Source organism: Vulpes vulpes, chromosome 9, assembly GCF_048418805.1.
Source record: "Vulpes vulpes isolate BD-2025 chromosome 9, VulVul3, whole genome shotgun sequence".
Classification (NCBI taxonomy): domain Eukaryota; kingdom Metazoa; phylum Chordata; class Mammalia; order Carnivora; family Canidae; genus Vulpes; species Vulpes vulpes.
The window spans coordinates 103,564,289-103,590,918 of record NC_132788.1 but is presented as its reverse complement, the minus strand read 5'-3'; the positions used below and the strand labels follow the sequence as shown (position 1 = coordinate 103,590,918).

The window sequence follows — 26,630 nt, the reverse complement described above, 5'->3', positions numbered from 1 at the left end:
TCCACTCCAATGTCTTTATTTGCAATTAAGCCCAGTGGCCTGCACCAGCTTGGAAACAAACTCCAGAGGGCAGTGGAGACCTCAGAGTCTCAGGACTCACAGCCGTGAATGCTCATATATTCTGAAAATTCCTTCATCTGGTCCAACAATTCCTTCTTGCCCACATCCCCATCTGATGGCCACTGCATGAGCAAAGTCTTCTTGCCCAGGACGTAGATGTACCTGTGGGTGAGAGACGGCAAAGAGGGTGAGGAGAGCCTGGTGCCCTCCCTGCCCTCCTCCGCCCTGATTGGCAGTCTCCCAGAGCCACAGCCACATGTCCACTCCACCAGCCATCTTGGGTCCCCCGCCTGTAGCCCACGTGGCTGGTGATTAGAAAAGGCTCCCCTTCCTCTGATTCTTTAGTGTCCTTTATTGGAAAACGGAATCTTTATCTACGTCTACAACATCTACATGTGAATGGTGTTCCCTGGAGTTGGGGCTGTACAGTGGTCTATACCTCCCTTTAGGGCTGCCCTGAAACCTGAGACTCCTGTTGATAGGTGACAGGTGCTAATAGGAAATGTTGACACCAGGGACTGGGCTGGGGTTGGGAAGGGGGCCCCCGCCTGAGTCCTGGGACAGCAGGAGTCCCCCACGCACTCAGATTTGAGTCTCCAAAGGTCCGATGTGTGGCCCATAATGAGATATGTCTCCTGTTCTTGCAGCCCCAGCGAGTCATGGCAGGTGGCATGAGAGATGAATTTCTTCATGGTGAGGGGCACAGCAGCGTCTGTACCTGGAGGAAAGGAGACCCATGTGTGAGCGTACACAGGCCTGGCCCTTTTGCACAATGGGGTTCCTGGGGTAGAACCTCACACCGCCTCTTCTGTCCCCTTGAACATACCACCCTTGATGATGGCTTGGAGTTTCATGTTGTAGTAGATGTAGGGGTTGGAGGTGGAGGCCTTCACAGACTCCAGCCTGACCTTGTACACTGGGAAAGCAGGGACGGGAGGGTGTCCTGTTGGATCTGGCCTACAGGTGGACCTCCTCCAGCCTCCTGCCACTTCCCACACTCACCAAAGTCCACGCCTGTCTCACAGGCTGCTGCCTGGAGCTCCTCCTGCCTCAGTTGGCTGCCGTCCTTCCTTGGAGATGGACACTGTTCTGGAGCATTGGGAGGGCAAGGCAGCTGCTCTGGCTGTGCTGAGGGAGGGGGCCTCCTCCCATCCCACCCCCATTTGGCCCCTGGCCAGCCACCTCTAGATCTCTGGGTCAGGCCTTTCTGGTCTGTAGGGTATTCTCTTCTTCTCTATGTCTCTTTTGGGTCTCTTTCCCCCATCTGGGCCCTTTTCTGGCTGTGCCTGACTCTGTGTGTCAGTCTCTGTGTCTGGGCCTCTGTCCTCTTTGTCTCTGTCTTCCTGTCTCACTCTCTTTGCCTAAACTCAGCCCATAAGACAGCCAGGAGGTGATGATGGGCTCCTGGATCCTCAGCCTGGCAGCCCCGGCCTCAGCGTCCCCACGACCTCACCCTCCGCACATCTGCAGACATCTTTGTGACAGATCTTCTGCAGGTAAGACCGCTCTGAGGGCAGGTTGTAGAAAGAGCTGCACCTCCGGGCTGAGAGACAGAGGAATGCCTGGGGTTGGCTTGGGCCAGCGTTCCTGCCGGCTGGGTGACCCCTGGCTCCGCCCCCGAAGGCTCCCCCCAACCTCCCCCCCACCCCACCCCCCTGCAAGCCCCTCACCCTACCCTGCCCTGGCGTCCCATCCCCTTCCAGACTCCCCACAACTTTGACCTGCTGGGAAGGCCACGCCCCTCAACCCCACCCCTTTCGGTGCCCCGCCCCATGTCCAGGCCCCTCACCCTTCCTGACCCAGCCCCTCCATCCCTCCCACCTGGCCCAGTCTTTCCCAGTCCCTTCAGGGGATACCCCACCACCGCCCCCCCAACCCCTACCCACGCTTACAAGGCTCGTAGTAGTCATATATGGTGACCTGGGCGGCCTGCAGGAACTCTGCCTGCAGCATCCTGTGGACCCGGAAGCCCAGCACTGTGTCTTCCTTGTGCGAGAGCTGGGGAAGGGAACCCTGAGCTGACCAGGGCCACTGACCATAGGGCACTGACCGCAGGGCCTTGGCCATGACACTGACAACATGGCCTTGTGGCCTGAGGAGCTGACCTCAGACCCCATGGCTCTCTGGCAACACTGCCCAAGGTGCTGACCCTGGATTCTCCGCCCACCAGGCTGCTCACAGGCCTCTGGAAGAGGACACCTTCCTCACCTTCTCCAGGTAGAGGACAACGGTGCTGTCACTGGAACTCGTCTTGGTCTCATACTGGAAGGCATACATCTCCACGTCGCTCGTAAGCTGGGGCAAAGGGTGGGGCTTGCAGGTTGGCAGAGACCGCCCCCCACCCCACCAGGTCCCCAGCTCTAGGAGCTCTGGTCAGTGTGAAGTCACTCTCAAGCTCCCAGTCCTTGTCCCATCAACACCAGTATCGGGGGAAACTGAGGCACAATCAGGGCAAGGATTTGTCTAAGGTCATTCAGGGAGACAATCAAAAGTTGGCTGTGGCTACTGACCATGGGGCATTAACCTGGGGGCCTTGACCGCTGTGCCCACACGGAGAGTGTGGGATGTTGCTAGGGCATCCCCCGCCTGCTCAAGAGGAGACAGGTGGGACCTTACCTGTTTGAGGTCATTCTGGTTGGGGTAGAAGCCGGTGAGCAGGGAGACCTCTATGATGCTCATTGTGGCCTCTCGATTTCCCTGGAACCTGGGGATTTCACAGCTCTGGTGTCTCTTCTTACTCTCCTCCTGCCTCTCCCCAAAGCTCCTACTGCCATCATCTCATGTCTGCATGGGTGCAGTCCGTGGCCTCCTCCCGGTCTCCCCATTACCCCTCTGCCCCCAGCAGCTGACAGATGTAGCAAATGGGAATCTGATAGGTGGCTTCCTTGCTCAACAACCTTTACCAGACGCCTTGTCTCACTCTTCTGCTTCACCTCCTCCCAGCCAGCTTTCACCCAATTGCTTCTAAGCATCCCGCTCCTGCCACCGGACCCTGGCACATGCTGTGCTCAGCCTGGAGTCCTCACTCCTCTTTCTGCCCTGAAACATCCTTGCATCTTTGCAATTTCCACCGATCCATCACTCCCTCTGGGAAGCCTTCTCCAGCCCATGCACCAGATCATTCTCTAATTTGCCCTCCTGTGGCTCCTTGGATTTCTCCTTTGCCGTATTTAGTCACAGGTGTCATTTTACATAGATTCTGGAGGATTATTTGGTTATTGTCTGTCTCCCCTGATAGGCTGTGAGCTCTACCAGGCAGAGAGGGGCTGACTTGCTCACAGCTGTACCTTCAGTTCCTAGAACAGAGCCTGGCATTCAGCAGATGCTCAATAAGTGTTTTTATCTGGGGCAGACCCAGGTGAGGGCATCTGGGAGACAGAACAAAACTGGGGTGAGGGCTAGGATGTCTGGAGAAGATGAAGATGGAGAGAGTTGTGGGCTTGGAACCAGTTTTGGTCATCTGGGACATGAAGCGTGTTCACCGTGGTGGAGCCCACCATCCCAGGACATGGCAGGTTGAAGGACAGGATTGGGGGGCGCAGGATGGTAGACAAGCGTGGGAAGGCAGGGTGGGAGGCAGGCAGCAGGGACAGGCAGGGGAGGGCAGGATGGGTAGTAGGATGAGGGGGTAAGCATGGAGAAGCAAGCTTGGCTGGTTCCCACCCTCCATTCGGTACACAAGGAAAGCTGGTAAGGAGTCTGGATACCAGGAAGTGAGGCCTTCCTCCTGCCCAGCCCAAGATCCTAGTGCCCTCACCTTGTCTCCATCCGGAGCTGGAAGGTCTCTTCCTCCTTTTTATTATCTGCAGAGAGAAGCCAGGAGTTTAGAGTCTAGGTAGCACAGTGTGTCCTGGGTTCAAATCTTGGCTCTACCTTGTGACTTTGGGCAAGTTGCTTAAACTCTCCATGCTTTAGTTACCAAATCTGTAAGTAGGGAGCATAATATTCTCAACCAAGGGGAGGTGTAGGATTAAATGAGTTAATGCAAGTAAAGCACTTAACACAGTGCCTTATCCGTGCTTCAGAACTATGTTACTGTTACTACCATTACTACTACGACGACGACGACAACGACGACGACGACGATGACGAAATGCAACCAAGCCAAAGCCTTGGTCACTTTTAGTCCCTAAAAGTCCTAGGACTGGTGAGTCTTATTCCCCTCATCCCTACAGTGAGCTTCCAATGGCAGGTCCTGTCTCTTCCTCCTTGGTACCTCAGTCTAGGAACTCTAGGATCCCATTTCTGACCATCTCCACAGCCCCCTACCCCAGTTCAGCCCCCATCATCTCCTGCAAGACCAGTGCAGTCTCCTCCTCCCTAGTCTTTCAGCTTCTGTCCTTGTCCTCTGCAGTCTGTGCCTGAGAGAGCCCGTGCAAACCTGTGCTAGGTCATATCCCTCCTCTGCTCAGAACCCTCTATAGCTTCCACTTCACTCTGAACAAAAACCAAAGTTCCCACTATGGCCCACAAGTCCCTGCACCATCTGCTCCCATTACCTCTCCAACTCTTTTTCCGAAAACCCTGCCCCTTGCTCCTCTGTGGCCACGATGGCTTCTTCAAACCAAGTGAGCTCATTCTTGCCTCCAGGCCTTTGCACCTGCTGTTCTATCTGCCTGGAATGCTATTCCCTCAGATCCTTCATGGCTCATTCTCTCACTTCTTTCATGTCTGAGCTCAAAAGCCATCTCCTCAGACAGCTTCCCCTGGGCCTCCTCCAAGTATGTGTCACCTTTTCCTGCTTTATTTTATGTGGTACTTATCATGTAAGTGTGCTATATATATATATTTTTTTTTATAATGAAGATTGTTATAAATGAATGGCTGTAGGGGTATAATTTATTTATTGTCGTATTATTGTTTGTTTCCAGGAGGATTCAGGAAAAGAAGGGATATTTTTCTTGTTCATACCTGTGTTCCCAGGATCCAGAAACAGGGCATGACACATAGTAAATGCTCAATAAATATTTGTTGAAGAGTTGAATAAGGCAATAAATGTGCTTACTAAGTGAAAGCTAAAATAAAATAATAGAATAGAAGGTCTAGGAATCCCTGGGTCTAGGCTCACCTTCCAAGGTACTATGGAGAGTCACATTCAGGTGGTACAGGTTGCAGGTGCCCTCCCAGGACTCTGAGGACCTGTGGTACATGGTCAGGATCTGCCAGGGCAGGGAAGGTGTCAGAAACTATTACTACCCACTCCTTTCCTCCTCACTCCAGTCCTTGCCTGCCCAGGTTCTGCCCCTATTGCTAATTCACAGCAAAGTCTGTGCCCCCCGAATTTCTGGGTGCAGTGACCAGAACACTCTTTAGAGTCTAGACCACCTCTGTGTAATAGGATTTTCTGAGGTAACGGAAATACTCTCTACCTGTGCTGTACATGTATGGTAGCCATTAGCCTCATATAACTGTTGAGCACTTGAAATGTGGCTAGTGCAACCAAGGAACTGAATTTTTAATTTTACTTAATTTAAATTTAATTGAGGCTCATGGAGGAGGATGACATTCCCAAAGTCACACCACAAAGGCAGAGCTTCAACTGTGACTCCATTGTCAGAAATAGGAAAACGGTCTGCCTCAAGTTTAGTGAACAAGAGGTCTGTCCTCCTGGGCCACAGGGCATGGAGCCAGAAGATATAACAGGGCCCCCAGATATTGGAAGAAAGGGCAGAGTTATCCTCTGGGCATTGAAAGACACGATGGAGGGAGAATCTTCCTTTGAGGGGAAAGAAAGAGACACCCATTCAGGGACCCAGCATAGGAGGGGTAGACAGGCCCAAAGACCTCTTGCCTCTACCTCTCCTCCCTCTTGATTTATAACAAGTGAAGACCCTTCCGAGTCTCTATTTCCCCACCTGTTTTTTTTTAAATTTTTATTTATTTATGATACTCACAGAGAGAGAGAGAGAGAGAGAGAGGCAGAGACACAGGCAGAGGGAGAAGCAGGCTCCATGCACTGGGAGCCCGACATGGGATTCAATCCCGGGTCTCCAGGATCGCGCCCTGGGCCAAAGGCAGGCGCCAAACCGCTGCGCCACCCAGGGATCCCTATTTCCCCACCTGTTAAATGGAGTCCATATTTTTACCAACTTTCTAGGGGCAGGTTTTGAGGTGTCCTTAACTTGATTCCTAGCACATGGTAGTGCCCTAAATGGTAGCTAAAATTATTGCTGATTTCAATCTTGTAATAGACTGCCTCTATTTCCAATAATAAGGGTGGTGGTGGTGGTGGGCTTCAGCTAAGGATCTCATAAAAAAAAAAAGATTTTATTTATTTATTCATAAGAGACAGAGAGAGAAAGAGATGGAGACACAGGCAGAGGGAGAAGCAGGCTCCTCGCAGGAAGCCCAATGTAGGACTTGATCCCCGGACACGGGATTACACCCTGAGTCAAAGGCAGATGCTTAACCCCTGAGCCACCTGGGCGCCTCTAGCTAAGGATCTCATGGTGGGACACCAGACCTACCGAGATTGTGCCTCTCCCACTGCCACTGGCTTTGATCTCTATGTCATCCTGGGAAGAGAACTGAAAGGAAGCAAGAAGAGGATTTGAGCACAGAGGCAGCAAAACATGGCTCGAATACAACGGAGTTGGGAAGGAAAGCACACATGGGCACTGAGGCCTCAGTAATTTCCCTAACTCGGGGTCTAGTAACTCACTGCTCCCCCCGCTCCCCACATAGATGGTTTGTTTTACTTTTTCTTTTTGATAGAGCATTTGTGATGTCTACACTGTCACAGATCAACTACAACGGCCAATTCAGGCTGTGTACTAATGTACGTCTGGTCAATCTTTCTACTTTACAGTGTTTACAGAGCTCCTTGTGCACGAAGCCACCACAAGATTCTTCTCCCTGGCATCTCTACATCTACTCTTGCTTCCATCATACATTCTTCCTTCATCAGCTGGAGAGAAATTTTTACAAATTCACATCCATTCACATCACCCCTGCTTAAACCCATTGTTATTCCTGGGATACTTCTGCCTCAGGGCCTTTGCACTGCCTGTTTCTTCTACTTAGATATCCACAAGGCTTGCTCCTTCTTTTCCTTAAGATCTTTGCTCAAATGTTACCATCTTGTTGAGAACTTTCCTGACCTTCCTATCTAAAATTGCAACTCGATGATGTGCCCATCCTCCCCCTCTGCTTAATTTTTTAGCTGTAGCACTTGCCATCATGTAACATACTACGTATTCTACTTACTTCACTGTCTGTCTCACCCATTAGAGTATAAAATTCTACAGGGAGATGGATTTTTTTTTCTGTCTTGTTCATGACTGAGTTCCCAGCACCTAGAACAATGTCTGGCATAGAGTAATTGGTCAATAAAGACGGGTTAAAATATTGAAGGTGAATATCACTTCCTCCATGGATAAGATCATGGAGATTATCTTCTTCCTCACACCCAGGATCTTTTCCCCTTTACACACATTTCTTTTCCCTATTTCCAGAAATCTATTTTTTAAAGATTTTATTTATTTATTTATTCATGAGAGACACAGAGAGTGGCAGAGACACAGGCAGAGGGACAATCAGGCTCCATGCAGGGAGTCTGATCTGGGACTTGATCTCAGGACTCCAGGATCACACCCTGGGCTGAATGCAGGCGCTAAACTGCTGGGGATCAGCAGGGGATCCAGGGGACCCAGGGATCCCCTATTTCCAGAAATCTTAAAATACTTTTTGTCTTAGTTTATTTCTATGCTGTAAGTTTCATGAGGGCAGAGGGCACAGATCTTTCATAATGCATCCCCATTGCTCAAGAGAATGACTGGCCCACTATCGATGCTCAAGAAATGGTGGAATAAATGAATCAACACATCAACAGTATAGACATTGGTTGTAAGATAATCTTGGAGAGGCAGATTGGCAAGGACATGACTCTCGACCTCATCCCCAGTGCCACCTCTGTATGGCTCTGCCCCTCAGTGCCCTACCTTTGCTGACCGCAGCTGGTAGGCATTGTTCTGATCGATGTACCACTCCAAGTTCAAGGCTTTCTTGGGGACGCTTATCTGGATGCGGAGATCCTGGACACTATTAAAAGGGACAGCTTCCCGGAAGCGGGTGAGGGCCTCAAGGGCCACCACGGTGGTCTAGGGGTTGGGATGGAGCCGCGTATCAGCACCACCGACAGCGCCCCAGGACCCCCCCCCCCCCACCCCGCAGCATGGCAAATCAGCACCACGGGCAGCTCCTTCCGGCGAGAAGGCCTTGTCAGCACCTCGGCTAGCGGCCCCCCACCCCCTCTTTCCGAGGCTGGGGTCACCTGGGTGGACTTGAAACCTCCGCCTAGCTCCCGCTTCTCCAGTAGCCACTTGGCAATGGCGTGCGTCTCATTGTGTCGACCCAACTCCACCTTCTGCATCAGCGCATAAGCTGTGGCCTCAATGGTGTACAGGGAGTCCTCCAGGTTGTCCACTGGCCAGTGGGTTTTATCTAGGAGATGGATTGGCCACTTTGTCTCCCAAAACTGGGCCCTTCTTACCTAAACCTGTCCTCTCCTTGTGTCATCTGGCCTGAATTTTCTCGTCCACTATTTTGTTGAGCACTTCCTTTATGTGAAACTCCTTGAGGAGGCATATGGACATTTTATTTTCAGAATACTCTAGGAGGACTCTTAACTATTTAGGGACAAGGAAATTAAGGTTTAGAGAAGCTCCTCCATGTCCCACTGGTCCCCCTGCAAGTGAGTTTTCCTAACTCCATTCCTCTTGACTTGAGTAATGAAGTGGATGGTATAGGGTCTTTGGGGATGAGATAGGGCAGGCCATGGGAGGCAGACTCCTGTCAGTTAACCACATTTTATGACCTTCTTTCCATCCTTGACCATATCAAGCACCTTTTAAATTCAGGGTATTTGCACATGCCATTCTTTTAGCTTGGAATGTCCTTGGCCTTTCACATAGGTGGGCCTTCTCATCTTTTATTCCAGCTTAGGAATCCCCTTTTCACAGAGGACTCTCCAGTTCTCCAATCTATACTCCTCTTCCTTCATCATCTCTCCCACCCATCTCGTATATTATCATCTTATTGTTTGTCTCAATTTGTAGTTGATCTGTTTGTCTTCTAATTGCTTCCTCCAGGGATGATGGGACCTTTGAGAGCAAGGACCATATCATTCTTGGTTACCCTGGTTTCTCAGAGTCTGAGCTAAAGAGTTGGCACACCATAGATGCTCAATAAACACTAAGTGATGAATCACACATTGCTAAATTTGAAATCACACAATCCCCCTCCCACTGCCCCCATGGCCGTGGTTAACACATAAGCTGGTTAAGAAGTGGCCTACACTCACCGTGGCTAGCAAAGCTGTCCAGTCGGTCATTGGCTCGGGGGCTATTGGTGAGGGCCAGAGCATAGGAGACTATGGCTACGGCAAAGGTTGTCTGAATTTTTGGAAGGCATTCCTCCAGGAAGCTACGGGCTCGCTCCATGCTGGCAGTCAAACTCTAGAAAGTCAGGGAGAGGGAACCAGAGGAAGGCTATTAGAAGAAAGGTGTCTAAGAGTTAGAAGGGAGGAATGCACTGAGAGGGACATGAGGATGGGGGGACTTCCTGTGGGTAGAGAATCTAGAGGGCTTGCAGAGTCTCCCTCCTCTTTGGATCTTACCTGTATACCCCGACACAAGTCCTTCCCCTCATTCAGGGCGATCAGGACAAGAGCTGTGAGGGATATGTGTGCTTCAGAGCCTCGGTAGCCACCCTGTGGATACAAGATCACACCCGTGATCTCCCTAGTGTCTTGAAGAGACTTTCCCCAACCTCTCCTGTGTGACCTTGAAAAGCTTCCAGGTGCTCAGCTCTGGGCTGGAGGTTGCTGAAAGCAGCGTGGGGAGAGAGAGAGGAAGAGGAGGAACCATGTTAAGATGTGTTTATGTGGGGTGTGCATTACCAACCAAAGCCAACAGCCAAGGAGGGTGATGTGTTAAACTCTCCACTATCTCAAAGCATTCTTACAGCAGTCCCATTTTCCTGATGAGGAAAGTGATGGTCAGAGAGGGTGGTCTCCCCCCTGCTAGTAAATGACTGACTTAGGGTTCAAGCTCCTCTTTAGTCTTCTAGTTCCACCTTCAGCCTCAGTACTGGGTTGACTAGTGCCCTCCCCCCCAAAAATTAATGTCCATCCAGAACCTCAGAATAGGGTTTCGCTTGGAAATGGGGTCTTTGCAGATGTAATTAGTTAATAGAAGGTTACATTGACTAGAGTGGACTATCCAGTAGCTAGTGTCTGTAAAAGGCCATTTGAAGACCCATAGAAAGAAGGAGGGTAAATGGGGACAGGGGTTGGAGTGGTGCACCTAGAAGTCAAGGAATGCTAAAGACTGACAGAGGTCATCAGGCTAGAAGAGACAAGGAAGGATTCCTCCCCAGAGCCTTCTTAAGGAGCATGGCCCTGCTGACACCTTGATCTGAGACTTCTAGCCTCAGAACTATGACAAAATAAGTACATTTCTGTTGTTTTGAGCCAGCCAGTTGGTGGCATGTTTTATAAGAGCCCCAAGGAATTAATTTCCACCCCACAGTCTCTTCTTCCCACGGTGGCCAATAAAGCCTGTAAACTCTTGAAATCAGGTTGTGCCCCTTCTCAGTTCAGAACCCTCTATGGCTCCCATCTGACTCAGAGGAAAAGCTCACGTCCTCCTGGCAGCCCCAAAGGCCCTGCACAATCTGTCCCATCCCCTCTATCAGATCTCCTCCTCCATCTCTCCTCCAGGGTTGCTCACTCTGCCCCAACCTCCTCACTGTTCCTCAAATATACTGGGCACTTCCAGTCTCAGGGCCTTTGCACATGTTGTTCCCTCTTCTGGGAACACTCTTTCCCTAATTATCCATGTGACTTACTCCCTCACCTCCTCAGGTCTGTACAAATACCATCTTCCAAAATTATACCCCATCACCTTGATTGCCCTTCTCCTAAGTCTTTCCCCATATCCCTTCTAACATGCATGTCACATCATTTAGGTCTCTCTCATGCTCATTGCTTGTCTGTCCTCCACTAGAGCATCCACCCCATGAGAGCAAAGAGTTTTATCTATTTTGTTTGCCCCAGGTCCTCAGTGCTTAGAGCAGTTCCTGGAACATTGTAGGTGCCTGATAAATGTTTGTTGATAGAAACTCTGATCTGTGAGCCAGTGAAACCTGTTTGTAGCCCCTCTCTGTACCACTTTTCTGTGCGGCATCTGGTGCCTGCTCGCTCACACAGGCCTCCCCACTCCCTAACTCCTCCCTTCATCTGGGGTTGCAATCTGTCTTTTCTGGGTTCATGCATTCACCCAGAGTTTTATTCAGCAAACATTTGCCAACTATGATGAACCAGACCCGCTCCCTCCTCCACCCCCGCCCCCAACGAGAAGGACTCAGCGTAGAGGTCCCCAAGGCCCTACAGGCTTCAGGTCCTGGTATCTTTCCTCCCTCTCAGGTCTCAGGACAGACTACCTCCTTTCCCATCTTTGGGCTCTGGTCTTTCCTTTTCCTCAAATGTGCCAGAGCCTCAGGGCCTTTGCATGTGCTGCTCCCTTTGCCTGGAGCTATCTTTCCTATTCTTCCTCCACCAACTCTATTCCTCCTTCAGGTTGCTGCTTTACCCCCACTTCCTTTTGTAGGTTCCTTGACCAGGCATGGCCCATTAAATACTACCTTCTGGTATTTCTTTCCCATGGAACTTAGCGCAATTGCGATGTAAACAATCACTAGTTATAATTATTTGGTGCACTTCCATCTTCCTCCCACACCCCAGCTTGTGAGTACCACAAGGCAGGGACTGTAAATGTCTTGTTTACTGCTCTGTCTCCCCTCTGTCTAGCACAAGGCCTGGTACACAGATTTTGCCGGATTAATGTCTGTTGAATGAGTGAATGACATCTCTACTGTCATAGGTGCAGTAATAGAGACAGGCACAGGGCTGGTATTCAGGGGAGACCCCTGGAGGAGGTGGGTTTGAGCTAAATGTAAAGATAAAGCATAATTTGGCCAGCCAGGGAAAAGAAAAAGGGATGGAGCATGGCTATTCCATACAGAGAGTGCAGCTTAAGTAAAGACACAGTGAGTTGGAGGGATCTGTGACGGGAGTAGTGAGAGATAAAACTTGGAGAGAGATACAGAAGAGAGGCATATAATAGAGAGACACTGTCATAGTCAGCGGTGAGCCATAGAAGGTGTTTGAACAGGGGAGAGACATCCCAGACTGTTTGAAAGCTATTCCTGGAGGCTGATGAGAAGGAATCTTTGGTAGGGATGGCTGGGAGGGGGTTCAGAAGACTCAGCCCAGAAGAAAGAGAGCCAGGATTGGAGCCTGCTGGAAGTGGGGGTGAGAGAGAGCTGGGGTCCCAGATGTGCCCAGCTCCTGTGACATAGTAACAGAGTGCAGGGTGGTCCAGAGCAGGGGCATGTGGTGCTGGGTGCCAGGCCCTGGCTTTTTCCTGTTCTCTTTTTACCTGTAAACAGGTCAGGGGCCTGAGATTCATCTATCAGTGCACAGAGCCTGGGTTTTATTTGAACAGGCCAGGCAGGAGGGGGTGGGGTGGGGGGGTGGGTTGGGGTGGGCACCTGCATCCATGCCATGATCACGGCGCCTTCCTCCAAGAAGTGCCCATCCTCTGCCTGCCTCTGAGTGATGATCCAGTTGGCAGTGGTACAGAGAGAGTGCAGGTCAAGCACGCTGGTTGTCATGATAGGGTAGGCCAAGGCAAAGACCCGGAACACGTAGCTCGTGAGCCTGTCGGGGGACACAGGGTGATAGCAGCCAGGGGATTCTAGGACAGGGGCATCTACTCTAGGGGCAGTCTACTCCTGCTGCTCCGGGGGTAGCAATCTTTCTGGGCCAAAGGCTGCCTGCCCCAAGCCCTCACTGCATGGGTGCTCTTGGGGTCATCTAGTCCCAGGCTGGCCCTCGGGCTTCACTCAGGGCAGTGGTGGCAGGGCTGCCAATCCTTGCTCTTACCAGGTACTTCCCGGATTTCCCTTGCTGGTGTGGTAGGTGCCGTGTTCACTCCGATGGGTCAGCATCTGGGTGTAACCTGGGGAAATGCGTGGGGGAGAACTTTCAGGGAGATTTGGCATTTGGGTGTAGCTGTGAAGGGGAGTCAGTTATCAGGCATAATCTAGGGGGCAAGATGTGGGTGCGACTTGGGGGTGCATCACATCTAGATGCAACCATAGAAGGGGATTTGTCTAGGTGGATCAGGAGGTGCCTATAGGGCTCAGGTGTGACTCTGGGAGCTGTGTGCAGTGTCATCTGGGAGTCACCTGGGAAATCACCCCATTGGGGTCCTCTGGGGGAAGGCTATGACTGGGGATTGCTGCTCAGGGGGATTGTGGGAAGTGGAACCCAGGGAAGGGGTTCTCTGGGGGCCACGACCTAGGAGTTTCCTTGAGGGTTGTTTCTTGGCTATAAATTAGGGATGTCCCTGTGTCTGTGCAAATTTGTGTGTCTGTGTGTGTGTGTGTAGTTTTTTTTTAAGATTTTATTTATTTAGTTATGAGAGACACAGAGAGAGGCAGAGACACAGGCAGAGGGAGAAGCAGGGGAGCCCAATGGGGGACTTGATCCCAGGGCCCTGGGATCATGCCCTAAGCCAAAGGCAGATGCTCAATCACTAAGCCACCCAGTCGTCCCGTGTCTGTGTAGTTTAGGAGAGGCTACTCCTGGGTATAATCTGGGAGGGGTACCTCTCAAGTGTATTCTGAGCATTGATACTTAGGTATTACATGAAGGTTGCTTGGGAGCTTGAGGTTTGGGGGTAACTTTGGGGATGATAGTGTCTGGATGATACCTGAGGGTATTGTTAAGAGCACCTGAATGGAGAGTTGGTGTCTGAGTGTAACTGGGAAGAGGGGTCAGTGCCCAGATTAACTTGAGGTTACACCTGTCTAGGTGTAACCAGGAGTGTGCATTTCTGGTAGTTACCTGGGAGGTGTGGATATAACCTGGAAAGGGGTAATAGGGAGGCCACCACTGGGGGTTATTCTGGAGTTTTCTGCTTGGCTGTTCTCTAAGGGTATAACCGAAGGCTTGGCACTGACTGGGTGTAACCTAGGACAGGGTCTGGATATAACAGAACCTGGAGGCTGCTGCTTTAGGAGTAAACCAGGGTGTCTGTTGTCAGACTGTAGTCTGGGAGAGGGGTCCAGATGTAGGAGTACCTGGGGGACTTGGTACCAGGTTGTAACCCGGGAGATGAGTCAGAGTATGAATGTGATTGTTGAGGAGAGTCCCATGGGGGCCACCCTCAACCCTTGGGGTGCCCTAGCCACCCTTCCAGAGAGTCCCAGACATTTTCGTTGAGGTCCCAGAAGGAACCCTTCTCACCGCTGACAATGTTCTTTATCACCTGCTCCCTGAGCTCTACCCCAACCTTGCCCCAGTTGCCAGTGGTGTCCAAATAGTGGGTCAGGATGATCACAGGTGCCAAGGAGCTCAGCGTCTGCTCAGGGCAACCAGTCGGGACCCTCAGCAGCTTCCACATTTCTTTAGATGTCAGGGCACCCAGGATTGTCTCGCCAAGGATGTCACCTATCAGGTGAGCAGAGTCATTTGAGGAATGGCCTAAGCCGCCATGGCTCCCTGATCATACAACATGAGCACCCCAAACCCTCCACCCCTCCTGCCCCTGTGCCCAGGCAGGCTTGGGAGGAGCCAGCTCCCCAGTCTCCCAATCCCTCCCCCCAGGAGTCATCTCTGTCCTAAGCACCTTGGACACTGATAAACACTTCTGCTTCTGTATTGGGCACCATGTTCAAAAAGTTCTGTCTTGGCACTACTTCCATCTGGGTTTGACCTGGATTGAGCAGACACAACCTTCTATGACAAGCAGATTCTGGGGCTGGGGAGGTCAGGGTGTGCAGAGCCAGGAGGAGTTCAGACTGCCCACCTGACCAAACCCCCTCATTTCAGCTCCTCCCTCCATCCTGATGTGGCCCTAGAATCCCACATGCTCCCTGTAGACCCCACACACCTTGGGGGTTCAGGAGGATGCTGTGGGATATTTGCTCTATCTGCCCTCCTGCCTGTGAGATGCAATGATGAAGCAAGTTAAAACAGCAATAACAGCAAGAATAGTAATAACGACGATCACAATGACAGTAGGAGGAGGGATTAGTTAGCTATAAAGAGCACAGACTGGATGCCCAATTATCTGGGTTCAAATCCCAACCCGTCTACGTTCTAGCTGTGTGACGTTGGGCAAATTACTTAACCTCTTTGTGACTCAGTTTTCTCATCCGTAGAAGATTCCTACTTCGTATGGTTGTTCTTAGGGCTCAATGAGTTACTATTCTTAAAGAGTTTATATTGTTAAGTGCTGAACATGTGTTTGTTAAATAAATGAATTAAGTAAATAAGAGAAGTAAATAAAATATTATTGATGGGTCACACACAGTCCGATGTGTGATATAAATAATTTTCACAGCTTTCTGATTGCTATTCACAGCTCTGAGTGTGATGATTATCACACTTGGCAAAATGAGGAAATGAGGGTTCAGAATAGTTAAGTTGGCCAAGGTCACACAGCAGAGACAAGGCTTGAACCCAAGTCTGACAACAAAGTCCCACAATGAGGGCTCTGTGACTGAACTTTCAAATCCATTCTCTTGTACCTCATTCCCCTCTGAGAAGCCTGTTTGTTGATCCTGGGCATACCTCTCCATCCTGTGATCACAGCCTGGGAGCCCTGGGGAAGCCCCGCAGTCTATACCAGTAACAAGAGGTGGGGGCACCCATTACCTTGACCAGAAGTGTCTTCCTTATGTGGTCCTCAACCCCAATGCTCACAACCCTGACCTCCACGTCCACTTTGCCTGTCTCAAGTGGGAGAAGCAGAAAGGGCACCATCTTGGAGGAGTTGGGGGGCACGACCACTATCTGACGGGATGGGGCTTCTTTCTTCGAAGCACTGCACAGCAGCTCCTTGTGGGGGAATTCCACACGGACCTGGACAGGGTGGACAGTTCGGGGGTCCTGATTCAGGGGGTGGCCCAGGATCCTGGTCACAATTCCCTCCCTGCCCCTACTCTAAAAATCCCAAGTAGGTGACAGCACAGCATAGTGGTTGAGAGTGAAGACCTTGCCTACCACATATGTGCTGCATGACCTCAGGAAAGTCCCTTAATCTCTTTGTGCCTCAATTTCCCCGCATCTACATCAAAAGCAATAATAGCCATCTGCTGGGATTATTGGGTGTTTTAAATGAGAATATACCCCAGAAGCTTTTTCAAAAGGGCAACCACCTCACTGGCCCCTTTGAATAATGGACACACTCCAAACCCTTTATAAAACACACTGGTGGATGGTTTGAGAGGAGGGGCAGGATCAGGCTTCACCTTGACCTGCTGTCTCCTGAAATTGTACAGCACGGCTTGGATCTGGATCTGCTCATTCCTGACCACGGAGGAAGGCAACTTGAGATCCACAAAGAATGATTTCATAACCGTCAGCTCAAAGGGGTCTGAGACGCAGAGACCTAGAGCCAGGGGAATGTGTTAGCATTAAGCAGAGGCCAGCTGTTCTGGGGCTGGGCAGGACCACCATTCTCCCATTTCCTTAGCTCTGGGCTTGTGGGGTCACCTTTTCCGGCTTTGAGGCTGACAGCCACTAACTGCCACGTGGTGATGGAATCTGGCACATTCACAAGAGTGCTGTAGTGGGAGATGCCTCTGGAACTGGTGGGGTAGGAGGTGGGCATTAGTGAGTTTGTGCTGCCTGGACAGTGCATAGCCTCTGCACTGGGAGTCACTGTTCAGGGATCAGTGGGTCACCCTATCAGAGACATCATCACTAGAGGGTTGTCCTTTTGGGGGAACCACTGGGATTTGTCTCCCCATCCAGAGTGGTTCTTATCATGGGACTATACTGAGAGCTGTCACCAGTGGGGGCCACTGGCTATGACTGACATCCACTGATGCCTGAAAGGGCCAGGGACTAGATGCTGTCATGGGAACTGTGGTCCTACCCTGAGTTACTTTTCGGCAGTGTAAACTTCTTCCAGAGCCAACTCTCAGGGAATAAGGTCCGGACAGGCTGGTCATCGAAGAAGATGTCACCTAAGTCCTCCTCTTCATCCGCTGGAGGAAGTGGGAGTGAGGCACTGTCTCCTGGCATCTCTCCCATGGTCTTGCCACCCCATCCTCTTATGGCCCATATCTCCCCTTGACTTGTCCCATGGCACTTCATGCCCCTCAGGCGAGCCCCAACCCCCTCCCTCCTGCCATGGCTTCCTCACATGTCCCCAAAAGCAGCTGTTCCTCCCGGGCCTCCCTAGTCAGGGCCTCAGACAGATGGCAACAGCTCAGGAAAGCAGCAACGCAGGTTGGCCCATAGCGGACATGCCGGGTCCTCTCCTCACACGACAGCCCCACTGGGCTCTCCCGGAGCCCAGCATCACAGCATTTTCGCTCCAGCTCTGTCTTGAACTTGTTCACTGTGGGCCAGAGTTAAAGGGACAGAGGAGGAGGGGTTAAGTGGGATCGGAAGAAGCTGGGGCCCATCTCCCTCAATGCCCCGTACACCGAGTCTCTATTTATCCATAACTCCGGCAGATGCTGGTCTTCGTACCTTCTCCCTGAAGCCTCACATTGAACCAATGTGGTGGGGTCTGATGAGGGAGCTACACAACAGAGAGATCAATTCACTGGCCCATGATCTCACAGCTGTCAAGTGGCAGAGCTGGGACTGGAATCCATGCTGCTGGGGTTTCATTCTCCTCCTCCCCTTCCTTCTTGACAGGGATTTGTAATACCATGTTTACATATTAGAGATACCATTTCCGCTTCTTTTTTAAAAAAGATTTTATTTATTTGAGAGAGAGAGCACAAGCAGGGAGAGGGGCAGAGGGAGAAGAGAAACAGACTTCCCATTGAGCAGGGAGCCCGACCTGGGTCTCAACTCCAGGGCCCTGGGATCATGACCTGAGCTGAAAGCAGACCTTAATTGACGGAGCCACCCAAGCGCCCTATCATTTCAATTTCTGATTTTCATCATGTGTTTTTAAAAAATCGAAACATAAAACTTGTAAAGCATGATGTCAAATCGAATGCTTCTAAGTTAGCAAACTGAAGGAATACACTTAAAGATAAAAATATAGCAATTCTCAGGCACTTGGTGGCTCATTCGATCAAATATCTGACTCCTGGTTTCAGCTCAGGTTAGGATCTCAGGGTCATGAGATCAAGCTCTCTGTCAGGCTCTGCACTCAGCATGGAGTCTGCTTGAGATTCTCTCCCTCACCCTCTCCCTTCCCCTCTGCACCTCCCTCCACTCACACTCTCTCTCTTCAAAATAAATAAATAAATAAATAAATAAATAAATAAACAAACAAACAAACAAACAAACAAACAAATAATCTTTAAAAATACATAGCAGGGATCCCTGGGTGGCGCAGCGGTTTGGCGCCTGCCTTTGGCCCAGGGCACGATCCTGGAGACCCGGGATCAAATCCCACATCGGGCTCCCGGTGCATGGAGCCTGCTTCTCCCTCTGCCTGTGTCTCTGCCTCTCTCTCTCTCTGTGACTATCATAAATAAAAAAATTAAAAAAAAAATAAAAATAAAAATACATAGCAATTCAAAAATCTTATTGCTTACCATATAATATGATCACAGTTAAATAATATAACTTATCATTACCTTAAATGAAACAATAGTTTATATTGTAAACTTTTCCCAGGATGTTAGGGTAATTTTTTTAATACCAAAATTAGAGTTAAAGTTTTATCTCAATTTTTATTAGGCTTCACTTACTTTCTCTTTATTTAGATCCATAAAGTCATAACCATTGCTCAGAGACTGAAAAATCTGATATTCATAGAATCCATGTTTCTAACATTACTCAGTGCTGCCTCCCATCTTCCTCGAACTCCAGACTCAGAGCTTCTTATTCTGGCCCGCACTTTGACCTTGGGGATGTCAGGTTCGCTAGCAATTATCCACTGGCACCCAGCACCCATCTCTCCTTTTGTCTACACTCTCTTTTCTCACAGAGCCTAGACATCTAAAAGCTACATTTCCCAGATTCTCCTGCTGCTAGGCTTTTGGATATGATTAGATTCCTGCACCGAGACACTGTTGTGTAAGATTTTGAGGGTGGAAGAAGTGGAGACCATTTTCTCTGTGGCAGTGGTAGCTGACCGACCAGTGAACCCCAGTCTACGTGTGTTTTTGTACTGCACACGTTGCTGCGTTTCATTATTTATCCACCAGCATTGCAAGAGATATTGGCAGTAGTTTCTTGAGATTTCATGCTTTGCAAGAACTGCAGTGAGGTGATCTTGAGTTCCAGCAAGCAGCCTACAGACCATCTAATGATTTTGAAAGTACCAAACTCCCATAATTAAATCCCTCCCTCTCTGCTTGAAGTACCTAGAGTGGTTTCAATATTCTCCTTTAAGCTCTAATGAATACTGTAGGTTAGGGAGCCAGGAGGGGCATGTCCAGGTTTAGCTCTGACCTGCATTTATTTTGGCCTCCAGCTTCTTCAGGGAGCGGCGGCGGCGGCGGCTGTCAGGGGGGCTCTGAGGGCACTGCCAGTCTGAGGGTCAGAGAGAAGAATGAAGGGGCCACTGTCAAGATCATTATCAACATCCTTGATATTTATTGGGTACTTACAGAATGCCCAGTGCTTTCTAAGCATCATTTCATTTAATCCCATAGCCTCTTCATATTCAAGATTCACCACTTAAAAGCTGTGCAATCTTCAGCAAGTCTTTTATTTTATTTTATTTTATTATTTTTTCAATAAGTCATTTAACTTCTCTGAGCATTAATTTCTCCACCTAGGTAAATTGGTATAATTATAGTTTTCTCAATGAGATCCTGCATATAAAAGTACTTAGTAGAGTGTCCAGCTTGTAGTCAACAGAAACTGTTATTGATAGTTGAAAGGAGACACTCCAAGTTGTCCCTAGTATCCACCCCCTCCCATTATCTGTGACAACGAAACCTGTCTCTTTTGTGTATTGCTCAGAATGAAGACCACATTTCCGTCTCCCTTGCAGCTAGGGCTACACGACTGAGTTCCAGCAAATGAGATTTGAGAAAGTGTCTCTCTTTCCCACTTCCCTTCATATTTTTGCCTTGCATGAGGTCCTGATGAGGTGCCATTTGGAAAATAGCAGAGCAACAAGCTAGAAGGAGCTTGAGTCCCAGAATGACCTCAGAACTGTTACTGAGTGAGAAATAAATTTCTACCTTGTTTAGGCTATTGTTAGTTTGTATCTCTGTTACTCATGGCCAAATCTATATCTTAACTAAGATGTAGTGAATCACTTCTATTATTATCCCCATTTTATGGACAGAGAAATTGAGCCGAGGAATTGTAACTGGCTCATGGTAGGGGAGGAGTCTAGATTTTAGCCTGTCTGACACCAAACTTCATGTTCTTATCCATTAGACAGCACTGCCCCCCCTCCACCACCACCCCCTCCCTTCCTGTACCTGAGCTTGCCAGGGTGTGCATCCCTGTGCTCATCTTCAGGTCCAATCCAGCATCCTTGAATACAGCAAGTTTGTCTTTCCCACTGCCTGCTGTACAACCAATGTCATGTTCCTCCACCACATCCCAGACCTGTGGATTAAGATAGGAGCCTGGATTTGGAAGCTGTATGACCTTTTTAGGAAAGGAGCAATGGTGCACTGTAATTGCTGGCTCAAATAATAATTCTCACACCACCTCCCTTTTTTTGAGCTCTTACCACCTTCCAATCCCTAGCTGTGTTCTAGATCCTTGAATCCTTGTATCCATCAGTGTTGCCCATTTTACAGCTGAAGAAGTTGAGGCCTCAGTTAGAACCTCTAGGCAACCTCTTGGCCCAAAGCCCATGTGTTCTCACCTTCTTCTGTGTGAGCTTGTGTTTGCTGTTCAAGACATAGACAGCCTTGTCCACAGCCACCAACCCCACTGTGGCCTCTTCATCACCTGTCACTTTTACTTCCACCAGGCTGTTTGGCTCCAAAGTCTGGAATTGTCCTTCTTTCTTCAAACCAACCTTCAGCTGAGCCAGGAAAAAGAGAGATGTCAGAAAAAGGGGCTTGTATGCTACCAAGGGGCTTCCCCAAGTCCACTTTTAAGTTTATGCTCCTTATTACTCTGATGGAGCATCCAGAACTTCACCAGGCCAATCCCAACTCCATATACTTGCATAGTCTCCATGCCTTAGGTTGAGCTTTTTTTTTTTTTTTTTTAAAGATTTTATTTATTTATTTGAGAGAAAGAGAGAGCACAACCAGGGGGAGGGACAGAGAGAGAGGGAGAAGCAGACTCCCTGATAAGTAGGGAGCCTGATGCAGGGGCTTGATCCCAGGACCCTGGGATCATGACTTGAACTGAAGGCAATTAACCCACTGAGTCACCCAGGTGCCCCTAGGTTGAGCTTTTAAGGGCACATCTCCACTTACTCTCCCCTGCCTTCAGACTTGGAGCCCTTCAACTTGGACAGCCTGTTGGCCCATCCGAGCTTTATGATGGTAATGTAAAACTTCAAGGAATTTGGCTTACCGTCCCCATGCATCTGTCATTCACATCAATCCATATGGAATCAGCCACCAGTTCAGGATCCTGACCTGTTCCCTGAGGCAGTAAATAAAAGGCCAGGATGCGGAAGGAGGGCAGCATCTCTGCAGTCACATCAATGATGGTTGATGTGTAGTGACTCCCAGGTTGCTTTGATTGATATTTGGCATGCACAATCCGGCCCTTACTCAGGACCTTGGAGACAAGGGAGGACAAGAATGAGAAGGGTAGAGTCAACATTTTTCTGAGGCCATCTTAGCTCACAAGGTAGACTCACGGCTCCTTTGCTTTAGCTCCTTAGTCTGAGGCCAACCCAAATGGTTCCCACCTTTGCATCACTGTTCATAGTGCCTCCAAACCAGCTAGCCAGGGATATTCCAGGGAAATAATTCCTTAGTTTAAGTTTTAGTCCTAGCCACTCACCAGGATGGTGAAGTGAGTGATGCGGTCCTTGGTGTCATGATTCTTATGTTTTGTGTTAAGGCTCAACTGGATGCTGCTGCCAATATCTGTGCCCAACATCTTCACTTCAATGTGCAAGAAGTTCCCTGACCCATCTTGAGTCAAGTAAGGCCAAGCTGTCATCCTGGCTGTAGCCTGCTCTTCTGGCCGGAGAGGCTCAGCAGTTTTTACCTGAGAGAAGTGATGGGTAAGTAAACTCTCAGCTCTTCTGGCTCACACAGGTCCATCATCCCTGCCCCATTAGGTTGGTACCAGGATAGAGAGCTGCTCCTGATTTTCAACTGTGTTGATGGTCAAGGTGGCCACTCCATTGTCTGAGGTGTACTCTTTATTGTTTTGGCATTGGACAAGGACTCTAGAGGCTGGGGACCCGTCAGGATTTGAGACGAAGACCTGAGGTGGAATTGGGGTGAGATTAAAGACAGGCCTGGGGGTGGCCTGGCATGAGAAGTGAGTACTGGGAATCTGATTTGGACAAGACTGCCTTGTATAGCTGTACAAGTTGTGCACTGAACAACAGTAGGGGCACCATTCATATTAGAGTCTTTATGTATGGCACCCCTTCAAATTTTGGAGTATGCAATCATATGTGGTGGCCCTGGATGTTGGTGTGCTGGTGGGGTGGAGGTGGAGGGAATTGGAATGGAGAGATGTAGAGGGCTGGGGGAAATCTTTAGTAGGACTGGCACCAAAGGATGTCTCTAGTTTTCCTAGTGTCCATCAGACTCCCCAAGATCACTCAAAATGAATGCATGTAAAAACAGTGTACTTGCTGTACAAATGTAGCCTCAAGATAACCCTCGAGCACCACCTTCTAACCTGACTGTGACCACTAAGCCCCCTACAAAGAAATTGTGGGGCCATCACAGTGCTTTGGGGGACCTGGGTTAAGACTTGAGAAAGACTTGGGATTGGTCCAAGAGGCATGATGGTTCAGTTCTCAAACAGATGTATTGTTGGGGGGGGGGGGCAGGTGAGTCCAGTATAGGCTTTTGTCTCCTGAGAGGGGTCTGTTAGGGGAAGGGAGCTCTGAATCCCTGGATGAAGTGAAGTCAGACTCTGACCTTAAAGTGGAAGGGTATCCCAGGCTTGAAATACTGGGGTGTCCTGGTGAACTTTATGTTGTATGGGCTCCGGACAATCTTCACCCCGGAGGTCTCAGCCTGGACCATCTCACCCCCTGGAGAGATGGGGGACTGTGAGGTCTGTGGAGGAGGTTCAGTTTCTTGGGGAAGTGGAAAGGCTGCTTGGCTTCACCAAGACAGGGAAGACAGTAACACAATCTAAGCTCCTTTTAGTCTTTCTGGCATTTTCACCTTCCTCTGATATGGAAACAGGCTGGGAGGTGTCCCGTGGTCACATGTCTAGGTTGAGCAAGAATGCTGTTTTGACCTCTGCCAGGGGCTTGGGTGAGAGTGGTACCTGAAGAGAACACGGTGATGTTGACAAAGATTGAGGCCCCAATGAAATCCTCTTCTGGGCCTTGGAATGTGGATATCAGTGTATCCTTCTGGAGGGAGATGTGGCCCAGGCCTTCAGAGATCTGCTCTCAGGGCCAAAGAGAGAAGAAGAGATGGTTTCTTGGGGAGACAGGAAAGTTAATGGAAAGGGCTATTGGTGGGGGAAGAGGTCAAGACTCAATCACCTCCACTCTCTGCAGGGAGCTCTGGATGGGTATCCGACGGGAATCCAGCTTCACCCCGAAGATGGCCAGAGCATGTCCATCCACTGGCTTATTGAATATATACCTGGGGGTGGGTGGAGGGTCATCCCACTGTCTCTGAAGCACCCACACAACCTCATGTGATTGCAGAGATGTCATATATGACCTCATGAGGCTGTAGGGATAGTGGTAAATCTTTGGGAGGGACAGAGGTGGCCCCTGGAAACTTGAATGGTTTCATTGCTTATCTACACAACCCTGGAAGGTGACAAACATGTCCTGTAAAGCCTCATGTTGGGTTGCAGATGTGGCCTGTGCAACCTCACAAGATGGTAGAAGTAGCCCATAAAACCTCGTGAGACAGACTAGACAGGATGTATGGCATGTTAGAGCTGTAGGAATAATGTTGAGAAGTGGCAGGCATGGCCCTTACAACCTTGACTGGGCAATATGGTCTCTACAACCTCATACAGCTGTGGAGGTGGTCTGGACAATTTCATAAGATGGCAAATGTGCCTGTGCAACCTTCCAGACCTTCAGAGACCTTCCAGACCTTCTAAGCCGTGAGATATGGCACGACTCCATTAGATGGGCAAGGTGTCCTATACAACCCCAGAGACCAGAAGGGATAGTCTGTACTACCTACAGGTGGCAGATATGGTCTGGACAACCTCACAAAACAATGTAGGTGGCCAAAAATATCTCATGGGTGGCAAAGAATACCTCTACCTCTACCATACCTCAAGTGCCACAGAAGTGGCTGGCTTCTCTACTCATTCAGTTTCTTGGCATTCCTGGTCCTATGTCCAAGCTGGGGACAAGGGGACTCACCAAGCCTCAATGTCCACACCCAGAGCCTCATCGTTAAGGTAGAAGAAAGTCTTATTTGGCTTCAGCTGGACCTCAAATGATGGGAGCACTGGGTGGAATAAAGGCAGTGGGCACCCTCAATATTTTGCTGTTCCCCCATTGTCCCCTCCTTGCTCACTCCTTCCTCAATGACTCTGGCAACCCCCAAGGATTGGAACGTGTGTCCTGTTCACCAGAACCCAGCTTGGGCCCTCACACACAGTAGGTGCACCATGAGACCTCTTTTCCACTTCCCACCCTGTTTCTTGTGGGTCCCACCTTGCCCTGACCATCATACCCTACTCACCGTACTCCCTGACATCAAAGGCTGCCTTGAACTTTTGCTTGGCCGCACTTTGGTAACTGGCTTCGATGCTCCAGGTCCCAAGACTGAGACACAGAGAGTCAGGAGAGATGGAGACTGAGGAGGAGAGCCTCCATCCCTCCATCCATAGGGCTCCCAGCGAGGCACCTGACAATCTCTGGGAGTTTAAAGGAGCTTGCGAAGAAACCTTCCTTGGCTATCAGATTCTGGCTGATTACAGTGATCCCCTCCGGGTTCTGTGGGGACAGGGGGTGAGTTGTTCATGACCCAGGCCTTCAGCACAGGATATAACCTCAGTGTCTGGGATCCATCTTCCCATAAAGAGAGGCCACCTTGATGTCCAGAGTGAATATTCTGGCCACAGGATCCATCTTGTGGTCCACAGTGAATACTCGGTATTGAACTGGAGAGAGAAGAAAGGCTCTGAGTTCTGGACAGAAGCTGGAGAGGGAGATAGTCATTAGGATCTTGGGCAGTGAGGAGTCATTGGACAGAGGGAGACCTTGGGGGATGGAATATGAAGGGCAGTGGGGGAGACAGGGAATGAGAGTCAGCATCTGCCCTAGGCCAAGGGCTTGGGGGCTTTACCCAAGTGCTCAGGGGTATAGATAGTCTTGTCTGTCTGGATGAAGATGTAGCCAGCATGGGGAGCCACCAGCACTATCTTCTCCATGAATGAAGGGTTTGAGGTGGATGCCCACGTTGCCCGGATGATGACATACTGTTGCCCTGGTTGTTGGGGGTATATCAGGCTCTCAGGAATCTGGGGAGAGATGCTCACACTCCTCAGGCTCTGCTGAAGTCTCTATTCCTGGAAGCAAATCCCTGAGCCAGATCTCAGGAGAAACAACTGAATGGGGGCCATCTGTCGTTGGGAACAAGGTTGTCTTGTCTGGCTCTGCAGGTTGCTCCTGCGCAAGGACATCCAGTCCAAGGGGGAATGCAATCCCGTCCGAGCTCAGCTTCCCAAGCCACCAGCAGAGGGCGCCTTTTATTAATTCTTACAAAGACCTCTTCCGGCTAATCACTGCCCTTCTTAGAGCTCAGACCCAGGGGACTTTGGATTTCTAACTGGACAGGACATAAGAGGAGCAATAACCATATCCAAACCCTGCATCTATTCCCCAGTGTCCCTCATGGGAAATCCTTCTAGAGTCTGCCCCTCTCCATCCTTGCTGACCCAGAACCTCCCTTGGTGGCCACCCATCCAGGCCTGTCACGTACCATCACAGATGTCTGTTCCATAAAGTGGTTTGCTGGTGAGAGAGTGAGGCGTCTCATAGCCACCACTGTTTTCTTCATGGGGAAGTCCCACACGGTGAGGTTCACCTGGAGGTTCCCAGTGAGGGGCTGCAGGGAGTCCGAGTGAGCCTGTACATGGATGTTCTCAGGAGTGCCGACCCGCAGGGCTCGAGGGGTCACCAGGATGTACCTGCCAGTAGACAAACACAGGAGCATGGGAGCACTCGGTGGGGGTGGAAGGGTGGGGGGAGTGGGCAGGAGCAGAGAGACAGAGTCACATGCAGGGAATCATGCAGACAACAGACATGCAGGCAGCGGCTGAGGGCCTTCAGTTTCCCAGGCTCACAGTGGCTCGGCATGGGCAAGAGAGGTCCTCAAGAGGAGTAGAATCAACCCCGCGGGCCAGGGCATGTCCATGGCGGCGGGGGTGGGGTGATGTGCAGCCACAGGCCGCAGGTGCCTATCCTCTTGAACACCCCAGCTCTGGTCTGTTTGCCTTGGCCTGTCCTGATTGAGTTAATATC

The 26,630-nt window shown here is 50.1% G+C and overlaps 2 protein-coding genes and 1 long non-coding RNA gene across 6 annotated transcripts in view; 2 read left to right on the top strand and 1 right to left on the bottom strand.

The window, feature by feature from the left end:
• Positions 1–26,630, bottom strand: LOC112909746 (complement C3-like). Of its 3 annotated transcripts, none has more exons than XM_025985792.2 (41): positions 26,453–26,630; positions 26,089–26,296; positions 25,453–25,627; positions 25,197–25,267; positions 25,012–25,100; positions 24,847–24,929; positions 24,522–24,609; positions 23,673–23,775; positions 23,450–23,570; positions 23,092–23,207; positions 22,280–22,420; positions 21,989–22,198; positions 21,551–21,760; positions 20,886–21,047; positions 20,491–20,620; positions 19,505–19,585; positions 17,283–17,480; positions 17,013–17,124; positions 16,628–16,722; positions 16,384–16,523; positions 15,788–15,994; positions 15,021–15,072; positions 14,757–14,843; positions 14,375–14,578; positions 13,007–13,082; positions 12,613–12,781; positions 9,677–9,769; positions 9,362–9,515; positions 8,333–8,502; positions 8,001–8,159; positions 6,528–6,587; positions 5,129–5,219; positions 3,818–3,863; positions 2,677–2,764; positions 2,269–2,355; positions 1,953–2,058; positions 1,514–1,603; positions 1,063–1,149; positions 887–976; positions 643–778; positions 1–222 (listed from the first exon to the last, which is right to left on the bottom strand). In XM_025985792.2, exons 1-41 carry the CDS (start codon positions 26,521–26,523, stop codon positions 90–92), a joined length of 4,989 nt encoding a protein of 1,662 aa, XP_025841577.2. In that variant the 5' UTR covers positions 26,524–26,630; the 3' UTR covers positions 1–89. The 3 variants fall into 3 exon arrangements, with proteins under 3 accessions (XP_025841577.2, XP_072577597.1, XP_072577598.1); XM_072721496.1 differs by having other exon boundaries at positions 25,453–25,593; positions 26,453–26,600; XM_072721497.1 differs by lacking the exons at positions 23,673–23,775; positions 24,522–24,609; positions 24,847–24,929; ... (3 more) ...; positions 26,089–26,296; positions 26,453–26,630 and having other exon boundaries at positions 23,092–23,232; positions 23,450–23,551.
• On the top strand, positions 708–9,265 carry LOC112909747 (uncharacterized). Of its 2 annotated transcripts, XR_011994474.1 has the most exons (5): positions 708–800; positions 1,432–1,556; positions 2,231–2,350; positions 4,086–4,207; positions 6,869–9,265. It is a non-coding gene; the product is annotated as an uncharacterized lncRNA (long non-coding RNA). The 2 variants fall into 2 exon arrangements; XR_003233149.2 differs by lacking the exon at positions 708–800 and having other exon boundaries at positions 929–1,556; positions 6,869–7,408.
• COL5A3 (collagen type V alpha 3 chain) overlaps positions 22,098–26,630 on the top strand; it is a 60,084-nt gene continuing 55,551 nt past the window's right edge. The window contains exon 1 of the mRNA XM_072721492.1: positions 22,098–22,214. Within this exon, the coding sequence (XP_072577593.1) occupies positions 22,211–22,214 (4 nt within the window). The 5' untranslated portion in view covers positions 22,098–22,210. The remainder of the gene's footprint in view (positions 22,215–26,630) is intronic.